Genomic DNA, 27,955 nt, shown 5'->3' on the forward strand with positions numbered 1-27,955 from the left:
TTTCAGGTGGCACTTGTCAGTGTGCTTTGGACTCAGACTTACACCACCAGTCCTGGTGGCTGCAGCTCCTGGGGCAGAACCCAGGACTGAGGGTGACTTCAGGCCCACACTCCAGTCACTTCCCCAGCGTTCCCTTGCAGCAGTCATGTGAAAGGGGACACAAGAAGGATCAAGGACTTAAAAGAGTTAAATGAGACAATGACATTTACCTTACATTCACATTGCTCGCCTGCCCTTTACGGCAATGTTTGTCCTATTAACGGCATAGGAAAATACAGAGGCCGATACAGACGTTCCTACACATATTTGCAGGCCTAATATGACAGAAAACAATCAGTGCACGAGTTGAAAAAATATGTTCAAAAGCTTCACACAGCAGCATCTACCTGCCGACAACCAAAGGGTGTGTCAGTGAGTGGGTGTCTGTCCATGTCGGGGGGCTGAGTAGTGGGGGCGCGGAACCTCTTGTACACTGGAACTTCGAGCACATGGTGTAAGAAGAACATGGTCCAAGAAGGGCACGATGCCGCCGTCCCGGGGCACTCCAGCTGCAAGGAGTACGAGGGAATGATTCCCGTTGCAGCGCAGGGAGCGGGAGGGGGCGCTGTGCCCGCAGCGGCCTGCGGGGGTCGCTGTGTGAGGGGGACCAGCGGCCAGGTGCGGGGCCCCGGGTTCGGTCCCCGCCATCGCCAGGACACCGCTAAAACTTCCCCCTCCCGCCTGTGGTTCCCTGGCCTCTCTCGCGGGAGGGGGAGGCTGGCTTCTGGCCAGGCTTAAGCCCTCCCGAATAAGAGAGGAAAGGATCATGGGTACTAGAAAGACAGCAAGAAGGCGAGGCAGGGCTGCGGGCGCCAGGTGGGAAGCGACAGCGGCTTCAATCGGAGGCAGCCCCCCAGGCTGCGCGGCTGGAAGACTCAGCTCCCCCCAACCACGCAGAGCTCCGCTTAGGAAAAGCATCCCTCTGGATCGCCCCGACGGCACATGAGCCCTAAAGCCGCTATCACCGGTCCAAGCGCCCACATTCCCGGGACCCCCCGGCTCCTCCCCCGGCTCTCGCCGCCTGCCCCAAGCCGTGGCTGCTGCCCACCCCTTCCCTTAAGCAAGATGGCGACGGCGGCGACGTCTCCCGTGCTGCCGCGCGGCGGCCGCTCGCGCTCAATGGTCGCTGCGTCACGATGGCGGCGGCGGCGGGAAATGCGAGTGAGGGTCGGGTGGAGAGTCTGAGGGGCCGGGCCGCCATGGACCCCCCGAGCTGCATGAAAGCCCTGCTCCTCGCAGCCACGGAGTACCGCGCCGCCAGGACAGCGCACAGTGCCGCGCTTCTGCAGCGCAGCCTGGAGGTGGGAGCCGCTCCCGTGCCGGGGCGTGGGGGCTGCTGTGGTATCTGTTGTTATAACGTCTTTTGGTGTGTTTGTGTGTTTATAGAGGTGTGTTGTGAGTCTATATGCACCCACGGCAAGCAGATAGTGTGGGTTACAGGGGACTTAATTTTTTATTTATCCCTTAAATTCTGGCCCGCATGAATCGTTTTACAGCTTAAAAAATAGCGTGTGAATTACGAATTGGTTTTGTATCTGGAATTTTCCGTGCTACGTATTTAGACGTGTTTTTACTAAGGAGGTGGACCAGTTAATTTCCCTGATCTTCAGGTACAGCTTTGTGTACAACTTATGTGGTGGCCTTTGAATTAATCTCCAAGTTACTTTTTCAAGTACAGATTTATTTTAATTGCTATTTATTTTAATTTATTTTAGTTGCTTTAATTGTTTATGTGAGAGTTAGTATTTCACTTTGCTTTCTTCCCTATATCCCTTGTAAGGAGATACGGAGGGAATACACAAAAGCAACATTATGTGTCTCCCATATACAAAATATAAATCGTGTCTAACTGTATTGGTGTACAGGTATATAATTTTTGGCCTCTTCTTATGAAGGGTTCCGCTACCTCAGGTTCCATTTTTTCATTCCAGCCACAGAGTCCTCCCAAACCAGCCCTGAGTGCCCCTGCAGATCCTCCCTGCGGAGTGCCACCTCTGGGTCCCTGTCCAGGCCTCTGGAAGGCAGGCTGATTGCAACGTGGTTATTCTTTAAAAATAAATAAACTTGGTACTTTCCAAGCATAAAGGAATGAAAAACAGTTTTTTTCCATTTCTGCCTCTTCTTTTCCCCCCAGCACACATGAACATAAATGTCCCAATACAATGACACTTACATTCTCCGTTTGTCAAGTAGGACAAAATCTATTTCATGCAACTCTGTGCTTCGACTTTTGTGTCAATTACATTGTTGCAGTTGAGTAAGTAAGGTTTTTCTCCTTTCATCTCCAGGTTATCTCCGGACTGAAGCTTACCCGTTTTTTTGCTTCAAACCAGATTCTACCAAGTGAATGTCTCAGTTGCCTTGTAGAGCTCCTGGAGGACACAAATATAAATCCTTCTCTGGTCTTGTCTGTGGTTACTTTGCTATCGCAGCTAGGTAAGGTTTGCATCTGAACTTTTTATCTTTTGTCCGGACAGGGGAAGATAAGACAGATGCTTATCTGTGATTGTGGGAGATTAATGTCTTGGAAGAAGCATTGCAGCGAGAAGGAGATTTGAAGTCATCCCTCTGAATGACAATGATCATGCTGAGAATTTATCCAGTGGGGTAGAGTGAGAAATTAATCTCTTGTCCTACATTTTTTGAGCTGGAAACGACTACTTTTTTAATCAAGTGAGAAATGTGGCTAGGGTGTGCAAGGATAGGGAGAAGTGGTGTCACATCCTCTGTTGTAATAACAATCAGTTGGCACTCAGTTTCCTCGTGCAGAAGCAGCCAATTCTTCATTATCATAACTATTTTTACACAGTTTTCACAGACCTTGTGCTCAACTCTGATTGTCTAGTAGTTTTCTTGCTCCTTAATTCATTGGTTAGAAAGTGCTTGTGTGTCTGTAGGTGTTAAGACTCACCATCTACAGGTGTTTACATATATCTTTGGTGGATTCTCATGGGACAAATCTATTGTTTATGCAGGTGCCACTTTTTATGCCACCTGTTTATGCAGGTGCCATTTTTCTCTCTAATAATAGCTTGTAATGCAAACAAATTCTCTTAGGATTTCTTCACATGGGAACTTAAAAGCTACTGCTAGCTTTAGCTAGAGTAGCAGGGCCTAAGCCATATTTTATAAGACCTTTATTTTGTAACATCTTTTACCTGTCTGCAACAATCCTCAACTGTCATCACCTCAGGTTACCTCTCCCACTGGAGTGTTTGCTGGCAGTGTGGGCTCTCCAATAGCCTGGCCTATGTGCATCAAGCTTCCCAACAGCAAAGAGGTTCTACTGCCTTTTGCTTGTGTATTGAAATGCCTTTTTTGTGATTTTTTTTTTTCCCTTCTATTTCATGGAAATGGGACTTCATTATCCAGAGAGCTCTGTGCTCAGAGCACAACCTACATATACAGGGAAAAATTATTCCATCATTGCTTAGTTTCTCATCATATATGAGTAGTTATTGAAAATCTGAGTCCTTTATGATGCTCCTTTGTTTATCTTCTCTGATTCATGGAGTTTAAGCCTCTCTGAGCTTCCTTTTATGCTTTTGGAACAATTACTGTGAAATTATATTTGTTATAGGGTTCTGGAAAATTTTAAGAATTAAGTCCTCTTCCAAATGATCTATTGCTCTACTTGTTTTGCTACAACTCTTTGAAGATTGCCTAAGCAGAATTTCTTTCTGCTTCTATTTATTTATTTAACTAATGGTAGATAACCCTATCAGGTTATCAGTTTGAGTCTACCTTTCTACCATAGCGTGAGGCAAGAAACTGAGCTCATTAAGATCTAAGCCTTTGAAGTGCAGGTTTCAAGATCTCAGGAATGAAACTTGGTAGGTAGGAGGTAGACTATTCTTTCAATGTCCAACCATCTTGAGGAAATGAATTAGTGTTATAATTAGCTGTATGCCCAAAGGTGAGGTAGAGAGGCAAGAGTGTAGGAGCTGTCATTTGTTTGTAATTACCTTTAAAACATGGGTGAAGAACTGCTCAAAAACATTGGCTTTTGCTTCAACTGGTAGCTAATAGGACAGTTTCTTTTGCTAATAACTCCCAAATTCCAGCTTCAGACACAGAGACTAGAGAAGCTCTCCAGGACACCTACAATCTGACCAGCGTGCTGGCAGGAGTGGTTCATCGAAGCTCTACTAATCTGAGTGACCCAGTCTTAGTACAGGTAAAGGAACTACTGCTTCATCATGTTTGGCTACTGTTGCACAATGAACATTATACTTTATGCATATAATAACCCTTCAAAAGCTCTGTTGGAAATAATGTGTCAAGGGAAAGTTGATCTTAGCTGTGTACCTTATTTGCTGTATGAGGTGTGACAGGAATTTTACAATTTATAGAGTTCTTTGTACTCTACTCTTACTGGGCTTTTCACCTGCTTTAAAGAGCCCCTAAAAAATCCCACAAAGCAAAAATAACAACCAACCAAAAAAATGCTGCTTTTTAAAAATTATTTCAAGAAGTCATTGTTGAGAGCTCAGAAGATTGATTTCCAGTTGAGGTATTTGGCTGTTTCTCCTGACAAAAGCCATTTCATAACACAAGCCTGGAGACCATTTTGTCTAAGCAGTACTTTGAAAGGTAACTGTGAAGGAGTGAAAGGAAAGTTGTGCCTGCCTGTTTTCATGAGAGGTTGGCAGAGCATGTGTGGCCTCCTTTTTTCTGGTCAGTGCTATCTGCCAGTGAATGCCAGGCACTGTACTAATCAAAGCTTAAGTGAATGTCTGGCTATCAGTTTGAACTCACTAATTTTAACCTGTCCTTAAAGTTTGCCTTATTTTTTTCAAATATGCACAGGTTTTCCTCTAAGCTTTCAGCAAGTACTTGCTGTTTGCCTGTTGTCTCTTTCTGAAAAGCAGAAAATTAATTTACTGGTAGTCCTGTGGCTCTTGTGTGGAAAATAAGTCAGGCATCCAGTAAAGATCTCTATTCCTGTGATTTGTGTATTTCTCAAAGCACTGGGAGTACCACAAGATCTAGGGATCCAAGTGACTCACCAGTCAATAGGAGAGATTTTGCAGTCACCAGATAGATCCAATCTTAAGACCTTGAAGCTCTTAGATATCTAAATGTTGAGGTTTTGTTTCGACGGCTAACCTCTGGTGTGATTTTTGTCATGTTTGAGTGTATTGACTTCGGTTATGTGCCAGAAGAGTGCTGTAGAAGGAGTTTGCTACCCTTAGATCAGTCGGCAGTCTTTAGAGCAAACGTGTTTTCCTGTAGGCATCCTTTCTACAAGAGCTTGAAAGTGCTTTTTTTGGATTTTGATGAGACTTCTAGACCTTTCAATAGGACAAAGCCTGGTTATCACTGACAGAATGGAGAACTTGCTGGTAAGGCAAAGGTGGAGAATGGAATGTGGTGCCTTGAGAGGCTGACCTGAAACAGAGACTAGACAGAGCTAAAAAATAAAGAAGGTATTTATTAAAAGGCCTTAAAAGGATACACCTTGGGCAGTACAAGAGCCTGGTCAGGACTACACCCAAGATGGACCCAAAATGGTCACAATGTTTCACACTTTTATAAGTTTTGGTCTATTTACATATTGGGGTTAATTGTGCAATTACAGCTTCAGGTTATGAAGTCCCATCCTCCATGTTTGCTCTCTTCAGTTCACTGCTGTTTATGCTCTTTGGGCCTGAAGCTGGTAACATTTGTCCTCGGGTCCCAAGCTGGAAAAGGATTGTTTTGTCTATCTACCCTGAGAAGAGAACTTACTAACACTTAGTATAAAGCTCAGAGTTACACACTAAGGCAGTATACAGAATCTGAAAAATATGAAAGCTAAAACTTAAGGCATCAAATGGGCTGAAAAGGTAACTCCTCTGTCAAAATAAAATCTTAATAATATTTTTGGGGTTTTACATCAGTATGTTAGGACATTACAATGTGCTTGCAGCAGCTTATGTAATTGTTACGTTAATGTTAGAGTCTGAAAATTAATTGTGTTGTTTTGATATTTGTCCTTTCTGTTTCATCTTTTGTAACATTTCTCCTGAGATGGTATAGGACAAGCATGTGAACAGCTTTCTGTTTCCTCAGGGTATTCAGTTGCTGCAGAGACTAACCTACAACGTTCCCATCTTTTGTGCTGGTGCCAACATCGATGGATTAATTTTGTTTCTAATGCATCATGTGTAAGTGTGTACTCAGTGTCTTTTCTTATGGGAAACAGCAAGCTAAGTTTCTGAACTTTCTGAAGACTATTAGAGTATTGTACTAACCTGGTCTCCAGAGTGAGCTGGGCTCTGAAGTTATCACTTTCCTTTGAAAACCAAGTACTTGTTGCAGATTGTCAAATGTAGTGATTGTGGAACTTTGAGTGATGGAATATTAATTGGCCTCAGCCCACCTTCACACCTGTGGGAGCAGGGAGCTTATAAAGAGAAAAGCCAGGAGGAAATTCATGCTTGTCACTAGGAGCAGACCTGTTAGATTAATAAAAACTTTATTCAAGTGCTCTTGTAAGAAATCTAATGAAACTTATAAGTATATGTAATAAACAACCTCTGATAGCAGTGATCTCTGATACTTTGGGTTTTTTTCAGATCTACTCAGTTAAAAGCTGCCCACACTGCATGGATTACAGTTTGAATTTTCCTTTGCATGGTGAAATGGTGTCTCATTAAAAAACAAGCTCTTGTCAAGACACAAAACAAAATATAAGTCCCCCAACCACCCAGCTCTCCCTGCCCCCACCCTACAATTTCTTGTAATTAAATTCAGGATGTTTCAATGAAAACATCTTTTCGGCTTTTCTTTTAAGTCAATCCACTGAAGATGAGTTAACAATACCGTGTTTGGGACTCCTGGCAAACCTCTGTCGGCACAACTTGTCTGTTCAAAGTCAGATAAAATCTTTGGTAAGAACTTTGCTTTTGTGTCATGATTCTCCAGCTTAAGGGTAAGAGTTAATTGATTCTACTAGGTACCTTAGTACTTCTTTAACACTTTCAGCACTTTAACACTTTCTGCTTATTCTGCCGAAGGGCAGTTGTTTCTCCCATGCTGGAGGAAATAACAAGCAGAACAGGACGTTGGGTATCCTCTTTCCTTTGGTACATTGCTGTGTAGTTGCCCTGGCTTGTATTATGTGTTTGGTTTTTGCAACTGTTCTCTGCAGCTGAAAAGTGAATTGAAAATATGATCATTCTTCCATAGAAAAAACTAAATGTCATTAAAACATAAAGATTATAGGTGGATTTTTGATAAGCAAAAAGGAGATTTGCTTTTCAAAAGATAAATCAGTAAAATAGCACTGATCTTCATGTCAGGGTCCTTGAACCCTCAAATACATATACATATCTGAACTGCTTGGTTCCTCTATGTTCATAATTCAGTGCAAATATTTTATTTTTTAGTTCAGAAAGAGAAATTAATCTACATAAAAGCAAATGTTCTGTTTACCTTGGAAGAGGCAGGGGGCAAAAAAAGGGAGAAACTATTGTCAGATCTGATCATTAATCAGAGAAGGGCTAGGAGTCAATTTTCAGTGATTATTTTCTGTCATGGGCTTTAGCAAAATGACTTTCTCATCTTTCCTTAAAATAATGATGGAATTTCTTCCTTCCTTGGTTCTCTGTTGTTTTGGGGTGTTTTTTCTCATTTTTCCTTATACAGGTTGGAAAGAGAACATTAACATCAATGTCAGCAGAACAATGAAATAGCTTTCCCAGAGAACTGTTACCATACCAACATTTTTTTGTATTATTCATTATTTGTATGGCTTATGTATAAATATGTCAGACCTGTAAATTTGATGGGTTTGTAATATCTTTGTTTTTCCTTTTTGCTGTAGAATAATGTGAAGAGTTTCTATCGTACCTTAATAAGTTTCTTGGCCCACAGCAGTTTGACTATGGTTGTGTTTGCGCTTTCGGTGTTATCAAGCCTTACCTTAAATGAAGAAGTAGGAGAAAAAGTAAGTGTGTCTTTGAAGTTGTTTCTATTCTTAAGTTGTAGATAAAACCAATTGTTACACTGCCCAAATAAAATATGAATTCCAGCTACTTTTAATGAGCAAGACCTCCAGCAAAGTATGTGCCTATACATAACTTTCTTCATCTTTCCAGCTCTTTCACGCTCGAAATATCCATCAGACATTTCAGTTAATATTCAATATTGTTGTAAATGGAGACACTCTAACAAGAAAATATTCTGTTGATTTACTCATGGATCTTATGAAGAACCCCAAAGTTGCAGATTATCTTACCAGGTATGCCTGCATTTCCTAAAAGTATTTTTCCTAAGCTCTAGTTCAGTTTCTTTGCTGTATGCTATTTGAATTCTAAACCAAACACTAGGGGGAAAAAAAATCCCAAGATGCTTTTTGAATGTTGCTAGTTGATTATAATTATAACTGCTATATCTGAACCTAAAGGGTTGCTGGGTTACTAGTTTGACACAGAATTGTGACTTAAAACCTGTTTTTTTCATTGTCACTGAAGGAACATTGAATACTCTGTTCTGTAATGTTTGTAATGCTTTGTCTGGACAGTGTTGGTAGTCAGACAACAAGATGAGTAGCTATCCTGCCTTTTACAATGTTATACAATCTTGAAGTGGAATAGTATAGTTGAAGTTACAAGAAGTAATAATTTTATTGGTGATGGGTGATAGAGTGGCTCTGTGGGAGCTTAACTAGTAGTTTTGCAAATTTTCCACTAGCAGAATTTAGGTGCTGATTATTAATCTAAATCAAGCAGTAAACATAGCTGAAAAATCATAGCTTATTTTAAGGAATTTGCTTTCGTTCTTAGTGATAAATAACTTGAAATATTTTAATGCTTGTGCTGTTAAATTATTAAAAATTTAAATAGAAATTATATTATCAAAACCATCACCATACTTGAAGTGTTTGGGGATAAGAAGGAGAACAGGGCACTTTCATTCATCACTTGGTGTAAATGTCTAAATGTGCTGAAATTTCGGTTTTATAATGTTTTTCTTCTCTATGCATGCTATAGGTACAAGCACTTCACCTCTTGCCTTGGTCAAGTATTAGATCTTCTTCATGGAAGGGATCCTGATTCATCATCTAAGGTATTTATACTTTTTCTGTTAAAGGCTGAGGCTACATTCCTAAACTAGTTTCTCTTCTGTTATTATAAATAGGTTCCTTGTGTACAAGGGTTGGTCATGAAATACACTGTCTTCAGGACTCGTAAATGACCTAGAGAATTCACCAGGTTTATATTTTCTAGTTATTCAAAAGGCTGTCAGGTTGAATTTGTAATGTTGGGGTTATGCCAGATTGTGTGTCTGCTTTCAGGCAACAGATGTAAAGGCAAAAAGCCAACAGAAACACCTTTTGTGCTTTGGCTATTAGAAATTTTGGCATCTACCAGGAATGCAGTATATCCCACTTTGCTCTCTAAACCTTGAATTAATACTACTCAGACTTCAGCTGGTGATCAGGGAACCCTGATGCTAATCCCAGATGTGTAGGAATAAGTGTTCTTGCCTTAGCTGAACAAACAGATGCCGCTTCTGTTTAAGCAGTGGACTGTTACATTCAGCTTTGTGTCACTACCACCTTATGTAAATGAAACATTGGCTATCTGTCACTAAAGGCTAAAATATGAAATGTGAAAATGTTGGGGCTAAACATATCTGTGAAACAAATCTGGAGCTTTTTTCTATGAATGTGTTAGGCATCCTAGTTAATAATAAATGCTACTGTTTCTCTCTGTGTGGTTTTGCTGCTGTTTATTTAGTTTAGAGAGGCATGTTGACATGGGACTTTCCAGGGTGGTTTTCTCTTTGTGCATGCTCAGAGAATGGATGTGCATCCATTCCTGTCTCAGAATGTTTTTCTCTTTGACGGCTTTCTTCGTGCTGAGTGTATACATGTTTGTACTTTTACTGTATCACTAGCCAGCAGTCATGTCAGAAGAATGCAATACACTGAATACTGTCACAAACCCTCACCAGTCCAGTGAACTGTTTCTGCTGCTGACTTGGCTTTAAAGAAAGGAAATTATTCCTCAAAAAACTCAAGTGCTAAAAGAAGTTGCATAGAACTTGTGTATCTCTTTAGACTTGTGTTATGGGAGCTGCAGTTTCTGAATAAGTTCTTGATTTAAAAGTATTTGAACTCTTCTTCACTTCACACAGATCTTAGAGCTGCTGCTTGCCTTCTGCTCTGTGCTAGAACTGCGTCACACCCTGCGGCAGGCGATACTGGAACCAGCTGGCTTGCCAGTCTCTGCAAACACCAGACTTGGGACTGGCTCAAAGAGTTTTGAACCATCTGTTGCATTGGTGCACTTGTCAAACCAACCATTGGAAGGCTCTGAAGACTGTTCAGGGCTAGCATTGCAACTACTCAAAGAGATTTTTGAGGTACCAAGACTGATAACTGAGTTTAAAGAGCTTCTTAGTAGCTCTTATTTTTAAATTATTTTTAAGCAACTGTTATAGTTTGACTTGAAAAATAGCACATACAAAAATACCTGTAATAAAGTTCATTGTATAATAGTTATGTTGGAAGAAACATACTTCATAAAACAACTGTTCTTTTAAAGACACGCAGTATTTTAGAAAGATGTCTGTGCTGTAAGTGGAAGACAAGGCAGTTTATGAAGTCATGAGGTAGGTAGAACACTATCAGAGTTCCTTCCTAGGACTTACAGAAATGTTTCCCTGTAAACTGCCTCCTCCAGTATGATACTGGTCAGCCATCTTACACCTGAAATAGCAAGAGGCTGGGAAAGCAGGAACACAGACTGCTGCAGGAAGGGCTAGAGTAAGCTTGGCTTCCTTGTGTTGTACTTTTCAATATTGACATAAAATGTCTTTACTGCAGGATGTTACCAACAATAAGAATGGTAAATCAGCTGAACACTTTATGGATCTTTTGCTACCTGTTCTTCTTGATCATCTTCAGATGCCAGAACAGATTGTGGATGAGCTATTAGTGAAGAAAAAATGTGAAAGAATGGTCAAGGCTATTAATGTCCTCACAAATATCCTTTTAATGTGCTTCTTGGCAACTGATTTATTATTTCCTCCACCATGATGTGCTCTAAGATATTAAAAGGCGTGTTCACCTTGGGTCACTTTAATAGCTTCTAATGACAATATCTGCCCTAATTTTACTTAGGAGTGTCATCTTGCAAGATCTAAAGTAGTTTCTAATTGCTGTGAAATTATTTTGTAATACAGTGGTGCAGGATAAAATGTTGTGGCTATTCAACAGAACAGAAGCCATTTGCAGATCAAAAACAAAGATAAATGTTTTCCATTGAAATTGTGGGGAAATTTGGGCAGCCATCTTCTTGATCCATATAGTATTGTTGCCTAGCTATGACAAGTGCAACTCCCAGCCAAATAGGATACAAACTTAGATAAGAGAAACTACAAAAAATAACATGTAATTATACAGTTTTACACTCCCCACTGAGTCCTTAGTGTCCACAGTAAGTTTAGTAAGGGGGACATGACTGCAGGGTGTAGTCCTGCATTTAAGCTGAGTTCTGTAGAGAAGTCTGTGCTAGCTCACTTCTAGGTAACTGAGTCTTGTATTAGGGACTACCTGGTCCCTGCCTTTTGTTGACTATGCTTTTTTATGCCACCCATGTTATTAAGGTTTGCCTTCACTGTCTGTTTCCAATAAGTGTATGTATTAACTGAAAAGTGAAGCATATTTGATTTGTTAGGCATGAATTAATTGCTTTATGTTGTTGGGTATTACAAGCTCTTGTGCTTTGATGCCCTAGCTTTTTTGCCCTAGCCTTATTATATAATATTGCCTTTTGGTGTCAATACCTAGGCATAGGTATATTGAATTTATTCTTAACTCTGCCTACTGCTCTGCAGAGATGACACACTGAAAATGCATGTCTCGAAGGTGCTGACTGCCAGCCAATGCACATGTCTGATAGAACACCAGTTTCCTTATTGTGGGATTGATACTGGCTTTGGGACAAAATTGGTGGACTCTAAAATGTGGTGAGCACACATATTTATCTAAAATCCAATTAGACATGATTAGAGTGAGAGTTGTGATATTGTTGCAATGGAAAGAATATAGTAGTTGAAAGTACCATTTAAATCAATATTGGTATTAAATTAAACTTGGTATTTTGTGGACTAAAAAGTAATCTTGCTGGTCAGTTTATTCAGATAATGTTTTTGGCATAAGCTGGAGATCCACTTATGTGGAATAATGACCTTAAACCCCATGAAGTAGTTCAGGCTGATCCAAGTGAAAGCTTTCTAGAACTGCTCATGGCATGTGATTTCTCATTTTGATTTATGCGATCAGAGTTCCAAAATTGGCTATGGGAGGCAACAGTTTTCAATTGTTGCACTGAAAATTAAATGCACATTTCTTTCAGCTCAATGTTGTTATAGCTAAAAGTCAATATAGCTATAAATTAGCTATAACTTATAGCTTAGCTATAGCTATAACTTATAGCCAGTTTCACTGGCCAAAACCCAGGGAAATTTAATTGGATCTATAATTAAACCCTCCTCACTTTCAACTGGAATTGGTATTTTTGGTCTTCACTGTTGCTGTCCTTGACATGCTGGAGAAGCTCAGGCACATGTCCAGGGAACTCAGTATGATCTCTTTGGTTCCAGCATCATTGCCTTGCTAGATATATTTATTTTCTTTGTGAAGGTATTTATTAGGGTTTTTTTAAATTGACTGGATTTGTCAGTGCTGATTTGACATATCTCACCTTTTTTTTTTTCCACCCAATTTGCTTTTCTACTTGGACGTTTAAAAGCAAACTTGCTACTGATATTATTTTGAAAACACTTGATCTTATGAGCAGATTGCAGCAGGATGTACCTGATATGAAGGTCAGCTTCTACAAAATGTTACAGGTACGATTTTAAAATGTTTTATGAAATGTATCTGTGAAATAAAGCATCACTGCACTACAGTAGTTTTAGTTATAAATGTTTTGCATGGTTGTCTCTGAAGTGGTAAATCTTCTAGGAAAGTACAGTCCCTTATGCACAATTCCTAAAGGTTGTGTCACTATTCTTCTAAAATAACTTCTAAAGTAGTTTGCTTTTACTCTCATAATTTGTTTTGGTAATGCATATGAAATCATATTTTAGCTGCTTGGTAAGAATGATCCTTTTGAGACTGCATTATGACTGTAGTTTAAAGGTAGCAAACTAGACAACAATTACCACAGCGACACAATCATTTTTGGGCTTGGTTACTATTAAATATGTACATCTAATTTGGAGCTTTGCATGGCCAAAAGAGTTTCTGGTCAGATGATACCTTAATTTATTACTTTATAGATGGAAAAGCAGTCCAGAGAGTCAAACACTTCTTGCTTCTAGAATGGGAATTGTGTAATTTAATGGGTAACATGGGTTTTACAGTCCACAATTAATCCTTATAACTTCTGCTAGTGACCTTTTATGTTGAGTGTCAAGCACTTGAAAACTTGCAGGAATTAACTAGCCTCTTTACCTGTTGAGTTGCCTTTAATGTAAAATGTGATTTCAAGTACTCAGAAGTATAGACTACTTTTAAAATCACTTGTCTTCTGTGGACTTCAGGCTCAGAAACTTAGAAGGGCAACCTTCAAGAAGGTAACTTAAGTTTTGAATAAAGCATTTCTGTGTTCATGGGCCTTGTGATGTTTTGGTAGTTTGTGTTTTGTGGGTTTTTTGTTGTTGTTGTCTGCTGTGTCTTGTTTTGACCCAACAAATTTATTTTTAGGATCAGCGCTTGATTACACCTTTGACATTTGCTTTAACATCAGACCATGGAGAGCGGGTCCAAGTGGGGCTTAAAATACTGTTTGAGGTTGCACCCTTACCGGATTTTCCGGCTGTAGCGTAAGCATTTTTGTGATACTGTGGTTACATTTGACATTTTTATGAGTTTAGTGATATTCATGCTTTTTGGAGTACTGTTTTCAGCTTATCAGACACAGAAACTTTAGAAAAATTGTCTTGTTTCTGCTTTATGTGCACTTACAAGACCACAGTGATCCTGCAGGGGCCAGAGGAAGCCATCGCAATGCTGATGGTGTTCATTTGATGTCAGATCCTAGAGAGCAGAGGAGCAATTGGCTCCTGTCCCTGTGCTCATCTCTCTGAAATCTGTGCTTGGAACTTAGGGTTCATCTGACTATCAGATTTCTCTCTAATGAACTCTGTCAGATGTGTCATTCTTCAGTTCCTAAAGCTTTACTCACCCTTTTGCAGTATCTTCCCAGAAAGAACAGATTAGGCTAAGACACAGGCAGATGGCAGTTCAGGTAGTATTTTAATAAGGTGGTTTAAACAATGGAAAAATTAATGAGAAACTCTGGTGAAGTCCTTATTTCCAGAGATGTAATAAAATACACAAAAAAATATTTCAAATTGTATCACAACCTGGCATTGAACCTGACAGATATCAAGGTAGCAAGAAAGACCATTACATCAGCAGCAAAAGCCAGACATGAAAATGTGTGCCTTTCTGCTGAGTGAAACAGGGGCCTGTTGACAAAGGACATGGAAAAAGTTGACATACTGAATGCCTTGTTTGGTCTTCACTGATAAGGATTCCCAAAGGCAGAGCAATGGGAAAGCCTAGAGGAAGCAAGACGTACTCTGGGAGGCACAGGGTCAGCTTATTGGACATCTAAACTAACTGAGCATACAGAAGTCCAGAAGATCTGACAGGATGTGCCCTTGAGTGCTTAGGGAGTTGCCTGTTGTCATTCCAAGGCCGCTCCAGAATGCCTTGGAAAATTCATGGTGACTGGGACAGGTTCCTGAAGACTAGAAGAAAACAAATGTAACTTCTGCCTTCAAGAATAGCAAAGATGATCAGTAGCACCCTGAACTGCACTTGAAGAGTCCTGATGAGAGGGCAAAGGAGGGCATTCCCCTCTGCTCTGCTGTGGTGAGGCCACACCTGTAGTGTTGTGTCTAGGCCTGGGCTCTCCAGTGCAAGAGAGATACAGACATCCTAGAGTGAGTCTAGTGAGGAGTTTGAGGGATGAGCATGTATTACACAAGGTGAGACTGCAAGAACTGAGCTTGCTTACTTTTGGGAAGACTTGCGGGCTTCTTACCAGTGTGTTGAAATGGCTGATAGAAAGGAACAAAAGAGACAGAACCAGGCTTCTCAGTGGTATCCACTGACAGGATAGATGTAGACACAAACTGAAATATAAGAAAAAACCTATTAGATTTCTTTAAATATCAGAAAAGAGACCCAATTACTGTAAGGTGAGGTCAAACTGGAAAATGTTGCCCAAAGAAGTTGTGGAGTCTTCATCCTTTGAGAGCCAAAATTACAAGGCATAGTCCTGGGCAGCCTGCTAAGAGCAGGAGAGTTGAACTAGGTGGTGTGCAGATGGGTCTCTTTCAATTATTCCATAATTATATGGGTTTGTGGATATAAGAAATATTTTTATCTTAGCCAGTAATGAATAGTCTGGCTGAAAGAAGAAGGATCTATAAAATCAAATATGTCTGGAATTGTACAATGGAACAGCCAAATAACATGTCTATAAATGCAAGTTAAAAATAAGCTATGCTTGCTTAGGAAGCAATTGAGACAGCACTTCAGTGAAGAGGCTGGGATAGCTTAGTAATTAAGGAATTTATCAAGAGCAAAAATTTTATAACTGGTGCCTCTAGAATCAGCTCTTGATTTATCATTCTTGTTTGAAACATGTTATTGGTACCTGCCTTGAAAATACCAGCCACAAATTACATACAGATGCCTGAATATAGGTGGTTTTTTCCTAAGCTTTTGAATTCTCTTCCCTATACAAATTTAAACAGATTGCACTTCTATCTGCATACTTTAATTTTGGTTAAAACTTACTAAGTCAAATGTGTTGTATGCAATACAGTATTGTAAAATAGAATAGCAGACAAAGAAAAACTGAGGTTTATTGGTTGCACTCTGCCTTTTCTTGATTTAATCTTATTTTTATGCCCAATAAAAATTCTTACTAATGCTTTCTTCATCTTCTTTGATACAAACAGTGGCCCAGTTAATTTGAATAATAACAGGTGAAATAACCTGTTTCTCAGGTGCATAGGAGATATGATCTGTTGCTCAAAAATAGCTGAGCACTGTACCCTTTCCGATGAGATTCTGCATTTGTCTTTAAAAGTTAGCCATGATACATTTTTTCCCCTTTTTTCTGTACCTCTGGCCAGTTTGAGCACATGCCCAACACACATCTTTGTAAGGTGTGGTAATGCAAATGTGGCTGTACATCTCATCTTCAGTCCTTGCAATGCTATTTGTAGCAGGTTGTGTCATTAATAGCCTCATGTTTATACAGGCTGGGTGAAAGCATTGTAGCAAATAATGCCTACAGACAGCAAGAAATGCAGCACAGAGCAAAGAGAATCCAAATGCAGGCACCTCTGACCAGCACTACTTCAGTGAGGTGTTCTTCATCCTATCCTTCAAGTAATGACTCCAAAGCTTCAAATATTGAGGAATTAATACAAAAACTTCATTCTGGACTGGAGGTTAGTAGAATTTACATACCCCTGTGAAACATTTGACACTTTTTTTACTGGAAGGGATGGAAATGAAAATCCAAGTGTCAGACTACTGTATGTGGAACAGTTAAGTTTGGTTTAGATTCCTATCTGTTTGGAATGGGCTCCTTTTACTGAGCTCCTGAGCAGAATTCAGAGATGCTATATTGAGCTACACCTGAAGGTAGGGCTCCTTACTGAGGGCCCTCTCCAGAGGGTGTGCCCACAGTCATCTTAGCTGTCTGATGCAGAGGCAGGAGCCAGGTACAGTCCAACTGCTCAGACTTGCAGGGACACATACAAGGAACCTCCTCCCTCTGCTTCCTAAGAAATAGCCTGTTATAGAGTAGACATGCTGTGCTACTTTAGAAAAGTGTGGTGCATCTCTCGTGTGCCTAAACATGCATACTGACATTCTCCTTTTGTTGGCTGTAGCTCAGCTTTTCTGGCCTTCTTGGAAAGGTGCTCTTATTATTTCAGAAGGCAGGTTTTACTTCCCTCTGCAGAAGCTTGCATTGTGAATGAAAAACCCAACCAGGAACCACATACCACGTGCTGCTTTGTGGGGCATCCTGGCAGATACTGAATATATCTCCTCTTTCCCTTTTCTGTTCAAAGCAAGTTAGCTGCATTGTAGCTGCTTTAGACTGAGAGATGGATTGTTGATTCTATTTTCTTTTGGCTTAAAAGAACAGTATGCAAATTGGAGAAAGAAATTGAAAGTTTGTTGGTAACAGCTTGATATCTGTATGAGTGGTATTGTCTCCAGCCTTAGCTTTGCAACTCTTATCTCTTTGTTGTAACTGATAGAAGTGGAACTGAGAGAGGTACCTTTAGGTAGCAGAGAGCTACCATCTCACAGAGATGTTAGAATAACAGTGGAAAAGGTCAGGTGAGTCTTCCTTGGCTTACTTTTTACTCTGCCACTGGATGCTCCCATTGATCGTTCTTTTCAGGACTGCATGACAGTCTGTGGGTGCATTGCTGTGTTCATGTTAATGTACATCAAAGCAAGCACAGGTGACTACACAGCACTAATGCAGCAGCTTCACAGTAATGTGACAGATTGTAAACCTGCTTCAATGTTTTTTTAGGGTGAAAGTTGTTTAGGAATTGTTGAGTTATTCTTTTCCTAGACCTTCTAATTAGTAATTCAAAAGCAATGTACACATTCACTCTAAAATATCCAGTACTTGAGCTCTGTGTATTGTGTGAAGCTCAAATGCTTGTAAAAACATAATTGAGAAAACACTTTTCATAGTATCACTGTTCAGAGAGAACAAAGGGAATTTCATTCTTAGAACTTTTCTTGGAGTCATTTCTATCTCCTTTAGATATTTTAAGTTTGCAATTAGGAAAATAAACTACTTGTTTCATACTTTAGGGACAGAAAAATGAGCTGAGAACTGGAGCTGCACAGGGTCTCCTGTTAATTTGCTAAAAGCATTCATACATAGTGGTTCAGGATGCTGCAGGCTTTTCTGTAGGTGTTCAGTGTATGAACAGCTGGCGTAGTTTGCACTTGGTTATGCATCAGCATCTGTGAACAGCTGCTCAGAACGGGTGTTATAGCAGCACTGCCTAAGAGAAAATACCCTGAAATCTAAGTAGCATTTTCACTTGACTCAGGCATATACTTTAATAAACACTTAGGTCTTCTTGTGCCATCCATGGTGCATTTCCTCTAGAAAGTCACCGGATTAACAGAGTAGGCTCTCTAGGTCCTCAATAGTATCCTTTCCAGTATCCTAGAAAAACTTTCCTGGGCCTTTTCTCCTAATATGTATGTTGAGAAAGCAGCAGAGTATAAACAAGGAGTTTTAACCATATGCATTTTGTGCTGTTAATCTTAGGGCAGATTATTTTAGGTGTCCTATGAGGGGCAATCTTTCAGCAAAGATTGAACCAAGGGGAATGATTTTAGAATGGGGATTTTACCTTTTTATAGTTCTGGACTGATAGTGTTCTGCAGATGAATCCTATTAAGCCTAACCAGTTCAATTGCTCACAAACTTTCCTCGAGGGTGAAGTGGATGTCTTTGAGTAGATAGCCTCAGACACAAAAATGTGAATTCAAAAAGTCTAGTGGCAGGGGGAGTTCACAAAACTACTGGGCTCTTTAGTGGCACATTACCTGTGTAAGTAAATTGAAATTTCCAGTATCAGTAATTGGAAAACGTTTCCACAGATGAAGGAGCCCTTGGCTGATGTGAGGGTATCTGACATAATGGATGTCTACGAGCAGAAGCTGTTGGCGTTAGCAGTGAGTACAGCCTAATGTGCATGGGGATGCTTCAGTTGGTGCTTTCAGAAAATGTTAATGAGAAATGTTCTCTCTGTATGCAGTCTAAAGAAACGAGGCTGCAGGATCTGCTGGAAGTAAAGGCAGTAGCTCTGGCTCAAGCTGAGAGACTGATGGCTCAGTACCGGTGTCAGAGAGCCCAGGCTGAGTCTGAGGTTAGTAGAGGAACTTCAGGGTGGGACTGAGTAATGATTATCTGTGATCACATGTGAAAACTATACTGCTTACCCGTAAGCTGTGCTTGCAAGTTAAGGCAGTCCTAAATTTCATCATGAAAATCCAGTTTTCCTCCAGCCTGTTCTTTGGCACAGTTTTCTTTAATGTCATTTCCCTTACAGGACGTCAACAAAACCACCCTACTCTGCTTGTTATAATTTGCTAGCCATTAGTGATAATTCAGCAATATTAAAAAGTAATAAACCCACTTACTAGAATTCTCTATCAAATTTGCTGGTATATAAAGAGCTGTTTGCTGTTTGTGCCTTTGATTCACTGATCAGAGATGAACTTTCAAATCAAGCTTGCTTTTGTGGGGTCTGTATTTGGGCTGCACATTGAAAAGTGAGAATAATTTCTATTCTTTAAAGATTGCATTAAAGATTGTGCTAGTGGATACTAAATCCACAGCTTTTACTTTGTTCTTCCCTCTTCCCTCAGATTGTCTATAAATGGAGCTAAAGGAATTTAGTGAACCAATTAATTTGTAGTTAATATTAGGTGAGGGAATTTATTCTCTTAATGTAGATGGTGACATTTTGGTGTTAGATCTATGGCCTCAAACATGCCTAATACAGCTGGAGAAACAGAACTCCCTTTAATGTATGTGACTTTTTTTCTCTTTTTATTTGGGGGTGTCTTTCCACTCAAAGGCAAGAACTCTTGCTGCAATGCTGAAGGATGCAGAACGAAAAAATGAAGAGCTTAACGATTTGTTGAAGGCTCAACAGGTAGAATATGAAAGAGCACAGACTGATATTGAGCAGCTCTTTCAGCACAACAGGAAGTTGCAGGCAGTTGCTGAAGAACATGAAAGACTAAAAAAATCCACTCTTGATCTCCTTCAGAGGTAAGGCATGTAGGATCTCTAAACAAATATTTAATTTGAAAAGAGTTCTGATGTCCTTTACTGTGCTAGGCACATTAGAAGAGCAACCTTACATGCTGTGTCATGTTCTTAAATGGAAAGGTCATTATTTTTTCTTCTGTATGCTTGTCAATAAGGTCTTTCAGGAACTCAAATTATGTTACATTTACATACCTAAATTTATTAATGTATTAACATTCAGCTTTCATTGGAATGAGAACTGAATTGTAGGTGCTGAAAGTTCAGTTCAGGAAATAGCACAAGCTTTGTATAAAAAGAGAGCGCTGTTCTCTAAGACACAGAACTAACAATGCTTAGTTTCTGTTAGCATTATACCATGCTCTCCATATCTCTCTTTGATCTTACAAGCTGTCTTGATGACATGCTTGCAAGAGTTCTGGAGAAACAGCCAATATCAGTGTGTTTGCATAATGTAGGGCTTGGTGGTGTTGGTCAAGTCTCTACCAAATTTGACTTAAATTAGGTAAAAATGAGGTATGGAGGAAGGAGATACATTGTGTGTCCTGAATTATTTATAAGCATTATTTCTTTGGGATCTTAAGTTAAAAAGAATATGTGAGACATGCAAAGAACATTAAGATAAAAAATATTTGGAATTAGAACGTGCTTTGGAAGAATAAAGGCTTAAGAGAGCTTTGACTTCTCAACTCATGAACTGACACTAGGTGTCAGCAAGGCAAAGAAACTGATAACACTGAGATCAAGTTTCTTGTTTAATAACGGGAGCAAGCATTATTAGACCATTTTGAAAACCTATTGCTGCCAATAAAGGAGTCATTGAGGGAGGAAAATGTGTAAGGCTTTTTTCCATTACTAGATTTCTTGAATAAGTGTCTAGTATGGTCACTGTGGAAGTGCCTCCATTTTTGCTTGAATTGTAGGCAGTCACACACTTTGTGAACATGTATTGTCTAATTCATGGGAAATAAATCAGCCTGTGTCTAGGATCTAACAGTTTTAAATTCTCCACACTAGGAACAAAACTTTCTAATCCTTGCAATGTGTTTCTAAAGCAAAAACTTACTTTTTAAAACAACCTTCATACTTTATATATGCTGTTGCTTGAAAACAATGAATTAACTGACACCAGGGGATAGAATTTGCCTTTTAGTAGGAAGGTAGGAAAATGCTCTTTGCTTAGAGCATGAAATCTGCCTCATAAGCCTGTATTAATTACACACTGCATTGTCTTCAGTATGTTCACTTTTTAGTATCACAAGACAAGATTATAGAAGATCATAGGATCCCTTAAAAGATGACTAACATACCCAAACTGTTATAGATTAGCTCTTTGCAAATTTCTGAAGGCATTTATAGTTTTGTCAATCCCTAAATGTTTTCTGCTGGAAGGACATTGCTTCCTGATCATTAATACTTCAGGATATGTAAGAGATCCTCTCATGCTTGGCTGGTTTGTTTGTTTAGCTGTTTTCTTCTTCCAAGTCAAGCATTGGAACAGGCTGCCCAGGGAAGTGGCTGAGTCATCCTCCCTGGGGCATCTAAAAGATATGTAGATGGGGCATTGAGGGACATGGTTTAGTGGTGGACTTGGCAGTGCTGGATTAATGATCTAAAGGGTCTTTTCTAACCTAAATGATTCTATGATTCTAGGTATGTTGATTTAAAAAGAGCAAACCCAAAACATCTAACATGCTAACAGCCAGCTGTCACCAAAAAACACTCAGCTGAGCACCCCATTTCCAAAAAACACCTTGCTTGTCACTTGAGTGGGATGATCACATAGATTACATCAAATATTTTTATTTGGCAAACTATTAAAGTAAAAGCTCTCTTCAAAAGCAATTACATTTCATTTGTAGGTATGAAACAACTGAAAAGCAATATAAAGATCTACAGATTACATACAATTCACTAAATAAACAAGTGGAAGCAATGATGAAACTAAATGAATCACTCAAGCAGCAGATCAGTTTGGTCTTTTTAAAGCAAGTGAAGCAGTAAAACTAAATAGCACTTTAGTCTCAGTTTTTCAACTGTGCTTTAAGTAACATCTCAGAAGTGAAGTTAGCCAAAGATGCTTCAGGGTTGGTTTATACATTTATTTTTGATGAGAATCTGTAGGTACTGATTTAGGTTTATTTTATTTGCTCCTTAATTGGTTGGAGCAATTGGTGAGGGAATATTGACAGACTTCAGCAGTAGTATGAGGAGAAAGATGATGACCCAATTCTTAGGTGCCCTTGGGAGAACATGGAGGTGTTATTTTGGTTGTCGTTTAATTCTTAAATGCTTTTATCATGCAAAAATTTCCTTGTAGTTTCTTTTAGCCTGTATGTTTTCTCTTAATATTGTCAAGTTGGAAAAAAAAAAACAACAAAACCAGAACAATCAACCCTACTAAATGAACACATTTGAAAGTTACCCTAGAAGTCATGATGGGTGGTATTCTGCCTCTGGTATAAAACATCTTTTTCAACTATAAAACTAGTATTACCTATGTCTTCTTGAAGAGTAATTGTAATTTTTCATTTTTGATGGCTTAAGATAGAGGTCTGCTGTACCTTTCACCAATGTAACTAAGGGAATATAGGCTCTTGACAGATTTTATTTAATACATAGTTTTCAGAAGATGTATTTAAAATATTTTTATAGGCAGGCCTTGTATTCAGTTGAGAAATCAAAATGCTGTTGGGAAAGTTCACTTCACCCTTCCAGGCTCTTGCCTTGTCAGTAATCAGAGCAGTCCAAATCACTGCCTTGAGTTCAGATTCAGATGGAAAATTTTCATACTAATACATTAGTTTGCACTGAGCAAATTTGGCTACTTACATCGAATGGTGCAATATGCAGCTCAGGGTAACTGAGGAGGCACTCTGATGAAAGCTGACCCTTGTTAATGCCAGGCTGGAGGAGCAGTTTATTATATAGATACTCTTGAACTGCCACAGAAATGGAGACACAGGAAATATATGTCCCTCCCTCTTGCTAGAGGCTGCAGCTTAGAAACTGGTAGATAGGAAGTGGATAAACAAGTGAACAAAAGTGCCAGCAGATGCCATCTAGGCAAGGCAAGTGGCAAGTAGAATATGCCTTAGAAATTAGTCTGGCTGGTAATGGAAAAGGTAGATTAGCTTCAGAGAGTGTCAAGTGCTCCTGTCAGAGCTGTACTGCTGGTAGATGCCAATACCTCTGGATTAATGAGTGTGGAAACGGAGGATTACCCAAACTAGTGAGAACTGAGGCAGGCCTGTACAAAAGCTTTGTCACTGTCTTATGGCACGGTCACTTTTGAGTGTTGTGTGACAATCCAGGACATGTTCAGAATGGTATTTTTTGTGTGTAGATACAGGGATAATACCTGAAACAGGTGTTGCTAATTGCATTGTCTCTTCAGGAGCATAGTAAGAGCTAAAACCCCAGCATCCTTAATCACTAATGGCAGGGAATTTTTACTTGCATTGAATGCCAGTTTTAGTTCTGCCACAGTATTTTGAATTATTTGTGGCTGTGATCAAAGGCATCAGTTTCTGGCCTTTGCACTCCCAGTATCAGCCTTTTCAGTTGCTCCTACCATGATCAGAGAAGGGCAGTGACTGGATCATGGTGGCAGGAAGGAAATAAGATCTATCTCTGCTCACACCATGTACATTCATAGGATGAATGAAGCTCTTGACAGTAACAGGAAATAATACAAAAATCATTTTAGTTTCTTAGGGCAGAGAAATGGTGGCATATCTCATTTTAATCATTAAAATTTATTTCTCTGCACTTTTAGGAATGCTGCACAGTTAGTAGAAAGTGAACATCGCAGAAATGAATTACAGCAACAGCTGCAGGACAGAGATGGCACAATAGCAAGTAAGTCACCTACCTAAAGGTCACTGAAGCTAGAGAAATAACTGTATTAACTAGATATTGTTATTATAGGCTCTAGATAAGCTGCTGTATCTTTATGAGCAACTTGTAAACCTTAAAAGTTGGGCACAGATACATAATTTAATAGTTGAATGAAACAAATACAAATTGTAATCTTTTAGAAAGGATGCATGAAGTTGATTTCCCAGACTTGACTGAATCTCTGCATCTTGTGTCCCTTCAGGATCTTCTTGCAACATGTCCATTAAAACTATTTTCTGTATGAAATGCAAATTAGAAGAGCTTAATTTAACTCTCTGCAAATGACTGGAAGCAACCTCTAAAATTCATCAGTAGGTGGCACTACTCAGCAATTCAATTAGCAGCCATGTTGAGTCTAAAAAAAAATTAATAAAAAAGCCCCTCGTTTCCCTGGCCAATGCAGTATCTGTTTTCTAAGTTTGATATCTGATCTTCTAATTTGTTCATTCTCTTAAGCCTTGCAACAGAATATAAACGTTTTGGAAGAAAAAATAAAAACTCAGCAGAAAGAAAAAACAGATATGGAACAAACTATCGATATTCTTAGAAAGGAATTAAGTGAAACACAGCAAGCAAGGGAAGAACTGAGTGTCAAGGTAAGGATTACTTGTGCCTGCATTCCTGAGACTGGAGTTTTAGGTATCTGTTTAATTGATAGAGTTGTAAATCAGTACTTTGGTAGCTAAGTACCTAAAGACCCTAGAGTAGCTGATGCAATAGTGCACAAGAACAAGTTCTCTCAACTTCAATTGCGTACCTCTTGTGTTTTAAGTCAGGATCAAGTTCTAATGAGACTCTGTGTGGCATGGCATGTGAGTACATAATGTTGTTGGGAAGGGAAAAAAACCCACCAAGCCTGTGGCATAAGGTTAAATAACAAAATGTAACGAATTCCTCTCCAATAGTTTTGACTTCTGAAAATGTAGGTCAGCTTGCTCTCCCTCCCTTTCTCACATTGAATTAAGGTACATATGTATGCACCAAAATGCACCTGGGGTTCTTTTGATCATTGAAATTCTAGTAAAAAACCATTTTTATCTCCAAGAAAGGGTGTCCTTTTTTCAAAAGAGAAATTACTTTGGCTGTACCAAGTCAGCAAGATAAAGTTAACAGAAAAAAAACAAAGGAAAAAAACCCACAAACTAATGCCCCAAGCTTCAGTGCAGCCTTACTTGACTGCAAGTAAGACTCCCTCTAAAATCACAAAGCAGAGATTCATTTTACATGCAAACTGATCAGCAAATGCAAAGTGTGCAGTCTGACTACCAAATTTACTGTGTTTTCATTTCGTGGAAGCAAAAGCTTAATCTCTTCAGGCAATGTTATCCAGTATATAGCAAATATTTCTTTTGTTCTCAGTAAATATTTAGTGTTGTGGTGCTTGAAATGAAATGTAGATGGTAGCACAATGATAACGAAGGATTTGGTGCTTTCCCATGGTATCCAACATTTTGCAGTGTGGCAGTAGCTGTAATCATTCATGAGCACCAGCTGAGGGAGATTTCTGAAACAAGCTTGTCATTTTAAAACTGCTTTTTAAGTACTTACTTAAGTTCACCACCAGGCCACTCAGCTTTCACTGTATTATGTGCTTTTCCATTGGTAATACAGGAAGCTATAATATTTTGTTTGTTTCTGCAGGCATCTTCTCTGGAAGTTCAAAAATCCCAGTTAGAAGGATGCTTGGCAGAAAAAGAAGCGCTCATAAATCTGCAGAAGGAAAAACTGGACATACACGCCAGCGTGATTGCAGCAATTCACAAACTAAGTGATGGCAAGCAAAGTGTAGAAACAGTGAACCTCAGTTTGTAGGGCTCTGTTTCCTGTGCTTTACAAACTCTGTTAAGTGAGCTAAATTATGGGGGTGACTGCCAGCTTTGTACACAGCACATGCAGTTTGGTTGCCTTTTTGCATAATGCAGTTATTGCTTAGAAAGCTCAGCAACAAAAAAAATGTTAACAGTGCTGCTGAATTAAGGGGTTTTGTTGGAGTTTTGCAAAGTCAGTTTGGAAAGTAACTGTCAGTGTAATGGGTTAAAAACTTTTAGTGTCAAAGTAAATTTGCTGACGTGGGTGCTTTCCCTTTAAATGTTTTGGTCATGAGGAAGGGGTAAGTGAATGTTGGGAAGGTTTTGTTGTTTGGGTTTTTTTCCTCCTTTTCTACCAGAAAGTGCTTGAGTGAACAAATTCTAGTAGGGAATGCCAAGCATGTTAATAACTAAATTGATAAATGCCAGTTTGACTTTGTCAAATGGTGGAATGGGAGGGAGAAGACATCAAGCTGCTCACCAGAGTAAGGTGGCAATAAGATACATGTCTGCAGAAAATGGTAAATTAATCTTTAGCATTTATGTGACAGAATCCAGAGTATATCAATATTGATTTTTTTCCTCCCCAACGGAAAAATATATTGTTTCAGTATGCTATTCTAAGCCAAGTGTAGCTGAACTCTGGGTTGCATAGAAAATAAATGCACAAACACATCAAGATATTTTGACAGGATTTCTGTGTTCTTTTGTGTTATGGTAATGAATAGTGGCTAATGGAACTACCAAATAAATTGGTATCTGTTTAAAATTTTATTTTAAAAAGATATGTTACTCTTTACTGTAAAAAAAAAAAATCCTAGAGATTTTTATACTTCATTCATGCAAAGAAATACCTATGTAAGGGATTTTGCTGTTAGGCATCATGATATTACCAGTTCTGTAATCAAAATAGATCTGTAATAAAGTTCCCAGTGCTGTTTTCATATTCATGTTATGTCCCTTATCCACCACACTACTGGACTTTTTTTCCCTTTCCCCACAGGCTCTCTCATTTAGTGCAGGGAGTAGCTGGCACCAGCACAAAAAATAGCTCCACAAGAGTCGATTTTTAATTATCGGAGTCATGTCAGGTTGTCAATTGCATGTTCTACAAGCAGAGACTTTTGTTCTGTCTTAGTTCCAAGTACCTTAACATCTCAATATAGGGGACTCCAGTACTTCTTATCTGAAAGTAGCTGCCTTTTAGTCTACGTTATCTGGAGAAAGTTTTACATTTAACATGTGATTCTGGATGGCTTTGTACATTATTTCATTCATGCCTAAAAATACCCTTAAATGTATATTTATTTTTCTGTACTATGTGTTTTCTGTGCTGTCTATTTCACTTTTGGTGTACTTACTGGGAATAATGACACAATAAAGTGTTTGGAGTTGATGCTCTTCAATTCATCACCTGTTGTGTGTTGTCTTCACTTTAGCTCTCCTCTTTAGTCTAGATTCTGCATCCTTTGATCTTTTTCTATTTCCCTGCTAGTGGTTTGTTTTAGGCTTTCATTTTCCCCTTACTCTCCATCTCTTTACCTCTCTTTCACCACTCATTCCAACTGACAGTGCCTACCATTTGCTTTTCCCTGGTGAAATCTCTTTTATTGAAATTAGGAAGCCTCCTTTGTGCTGTTTGGATCTATTAGTAGTAGAGTCTTTTCCACCTCTGCGACAAAACAGTCTGTAGAATGGTACTCTTATTTTTGAATTAAGTCCAATTGATCATCCTCATCCCACGGGGAAGATGGAATGGGAAGCTTCACCTGAACCAATTCCCAGCTTTCATTGTGACCCTCACCCCATACTTATCTCTGTTATAAACAAGGCAGAGCTTTGTGGTAGTCGTGTGGCCAAAATATCTGTGCTGAGGTCTTTGTGCTGGCACATGCCAGCATGTCTACATGTCATGTAGGCAAAAAACCTTTTCCTCCCAACCTTGTGAAACTTCAGCTAGAATTTTCTTAACTGCAGGATGAAGTTAATATCCTGCACAAACAGTAGGAATCCGGAGCTTTACAAACTGAAAGCATGACCTTGCTGTAGGAAGTAGAAAGTGATACTAAATGTAAGGGCTGGTAAAAAGGCCTGCTTAAAAAAAGCAATCTAATGAACAGATGCTGTGATCTTGGACAGATTTTTCAGGAAGTACTTAGTGCTCATGGCGATCAGTAGGATTTATTTAGTGATGGTGTAAACAAAACATAAAATCCTGAATAAAGAAATTTAGAAACCACTTATGCTACAGGTTCAGCAGTGCTGAAAGTGATAGCTGCTGGTCAAGATTTATGCCAGCTCTGCTATGTTTACAGTTTTCTTGATTCAAACATGTCTTGACATGTCTAGAAT

At 39.2% G+C, this 27,955-nt stretch overlaps 1 protein-coding gene across 2 annotated transcripts; it reads left to right on the forward strand.

The window, feature by feature from the left end:
• The first annotated feature begins 847 nt into the window (after positions 1-847).
• CIP2A (cellular inhibitor of PP2A) lies at positions 848-26,961 on the forward strand. 2 transcript variants are annotated; one of them, XM_064703150.1, is made up of 20 exons: positions 848-1,340; positions 2,328-2,475; positions 4,104-4,216; positions 6,094-6,188; positions 6,818-6,914; positions 7,850-7,972; positions 8,124-8,266; positions 9,018-9,093; positions 10,168-10,395; positions 10,859-11,018; positions 11,862-12,003; positions 12,789-12,888; positions 13,748-13,866; positions 16,326-16,518; positions 18,719-18,793; positions 18,877-18,987; positions 19,702-19,898; positions 23,674-23,756; positions 23,998-24,106; positions 24,252-24,388. In XM_064703150.1, the coding sequence occupies exons 1-19, from the start codon at positions 1,176-1,178 to the stop codon at positions 24,078-24,080; spliced, it is 2,451 nt and encodes an 816-aa protein (XP_064559220.1). In that variant the 5' UTR covers positions 848-1,175; the 3' UTR covers positions 24,081-24,106; positions 24,252-24,388. The 2 variants fall into 2 exon arrangements, with proteins under 2 accessions (XP_064559220.1, XP_064559212.1); XM_064703142.1 differs by lacking the exon at positions 23,998-24,106 and adding an exon at positions 25,437-26,961 and having other exon boundaries at positions 852-1,340; positions 24,252-24,391.
• Positions 26,962-27,955: the final 994 nt, after the last annotated feature.

This window comes from Zonotrichia leucophrys, chromosome 1 (genome assembly GCF_028769735.1).
Source record: "Zonotrichia leucophrys gambelii isolate GWCS_2022_RI chromosome 1, RI_Zleu_2.0, whole genome shotgun sequence".
Lineage (NCBI taxonomy): Eukaryota > Metazoa > Chordata > Aves > Passeriformes > Passerellidae > Zonotrichia > Zonotrichia leucophrys.

Coding starts and splice junctions, on each gene's coding strand:
- CIP2A (XM_064703142.1), top strand. CDS start 1,176: ATGGCGGCGGCGGCGGGAAATGCGAGTGAGGGTCGGGTGGAGAGTCTG. Junction 6,915..7,849: donor AAAGTCAGATAAAATCTTTG/GTAAGAACTTTG, acceptor TTTTTGCTGTAG/AATAATGTGAAGAGTTTCTA. Junction 12,004..12,788: donor TTGGTGGACTCTAAAATGTG/GTGAGCACACAT, acceptor GACGTTTAAAAG/CAAACTTGCTACTGATATTA.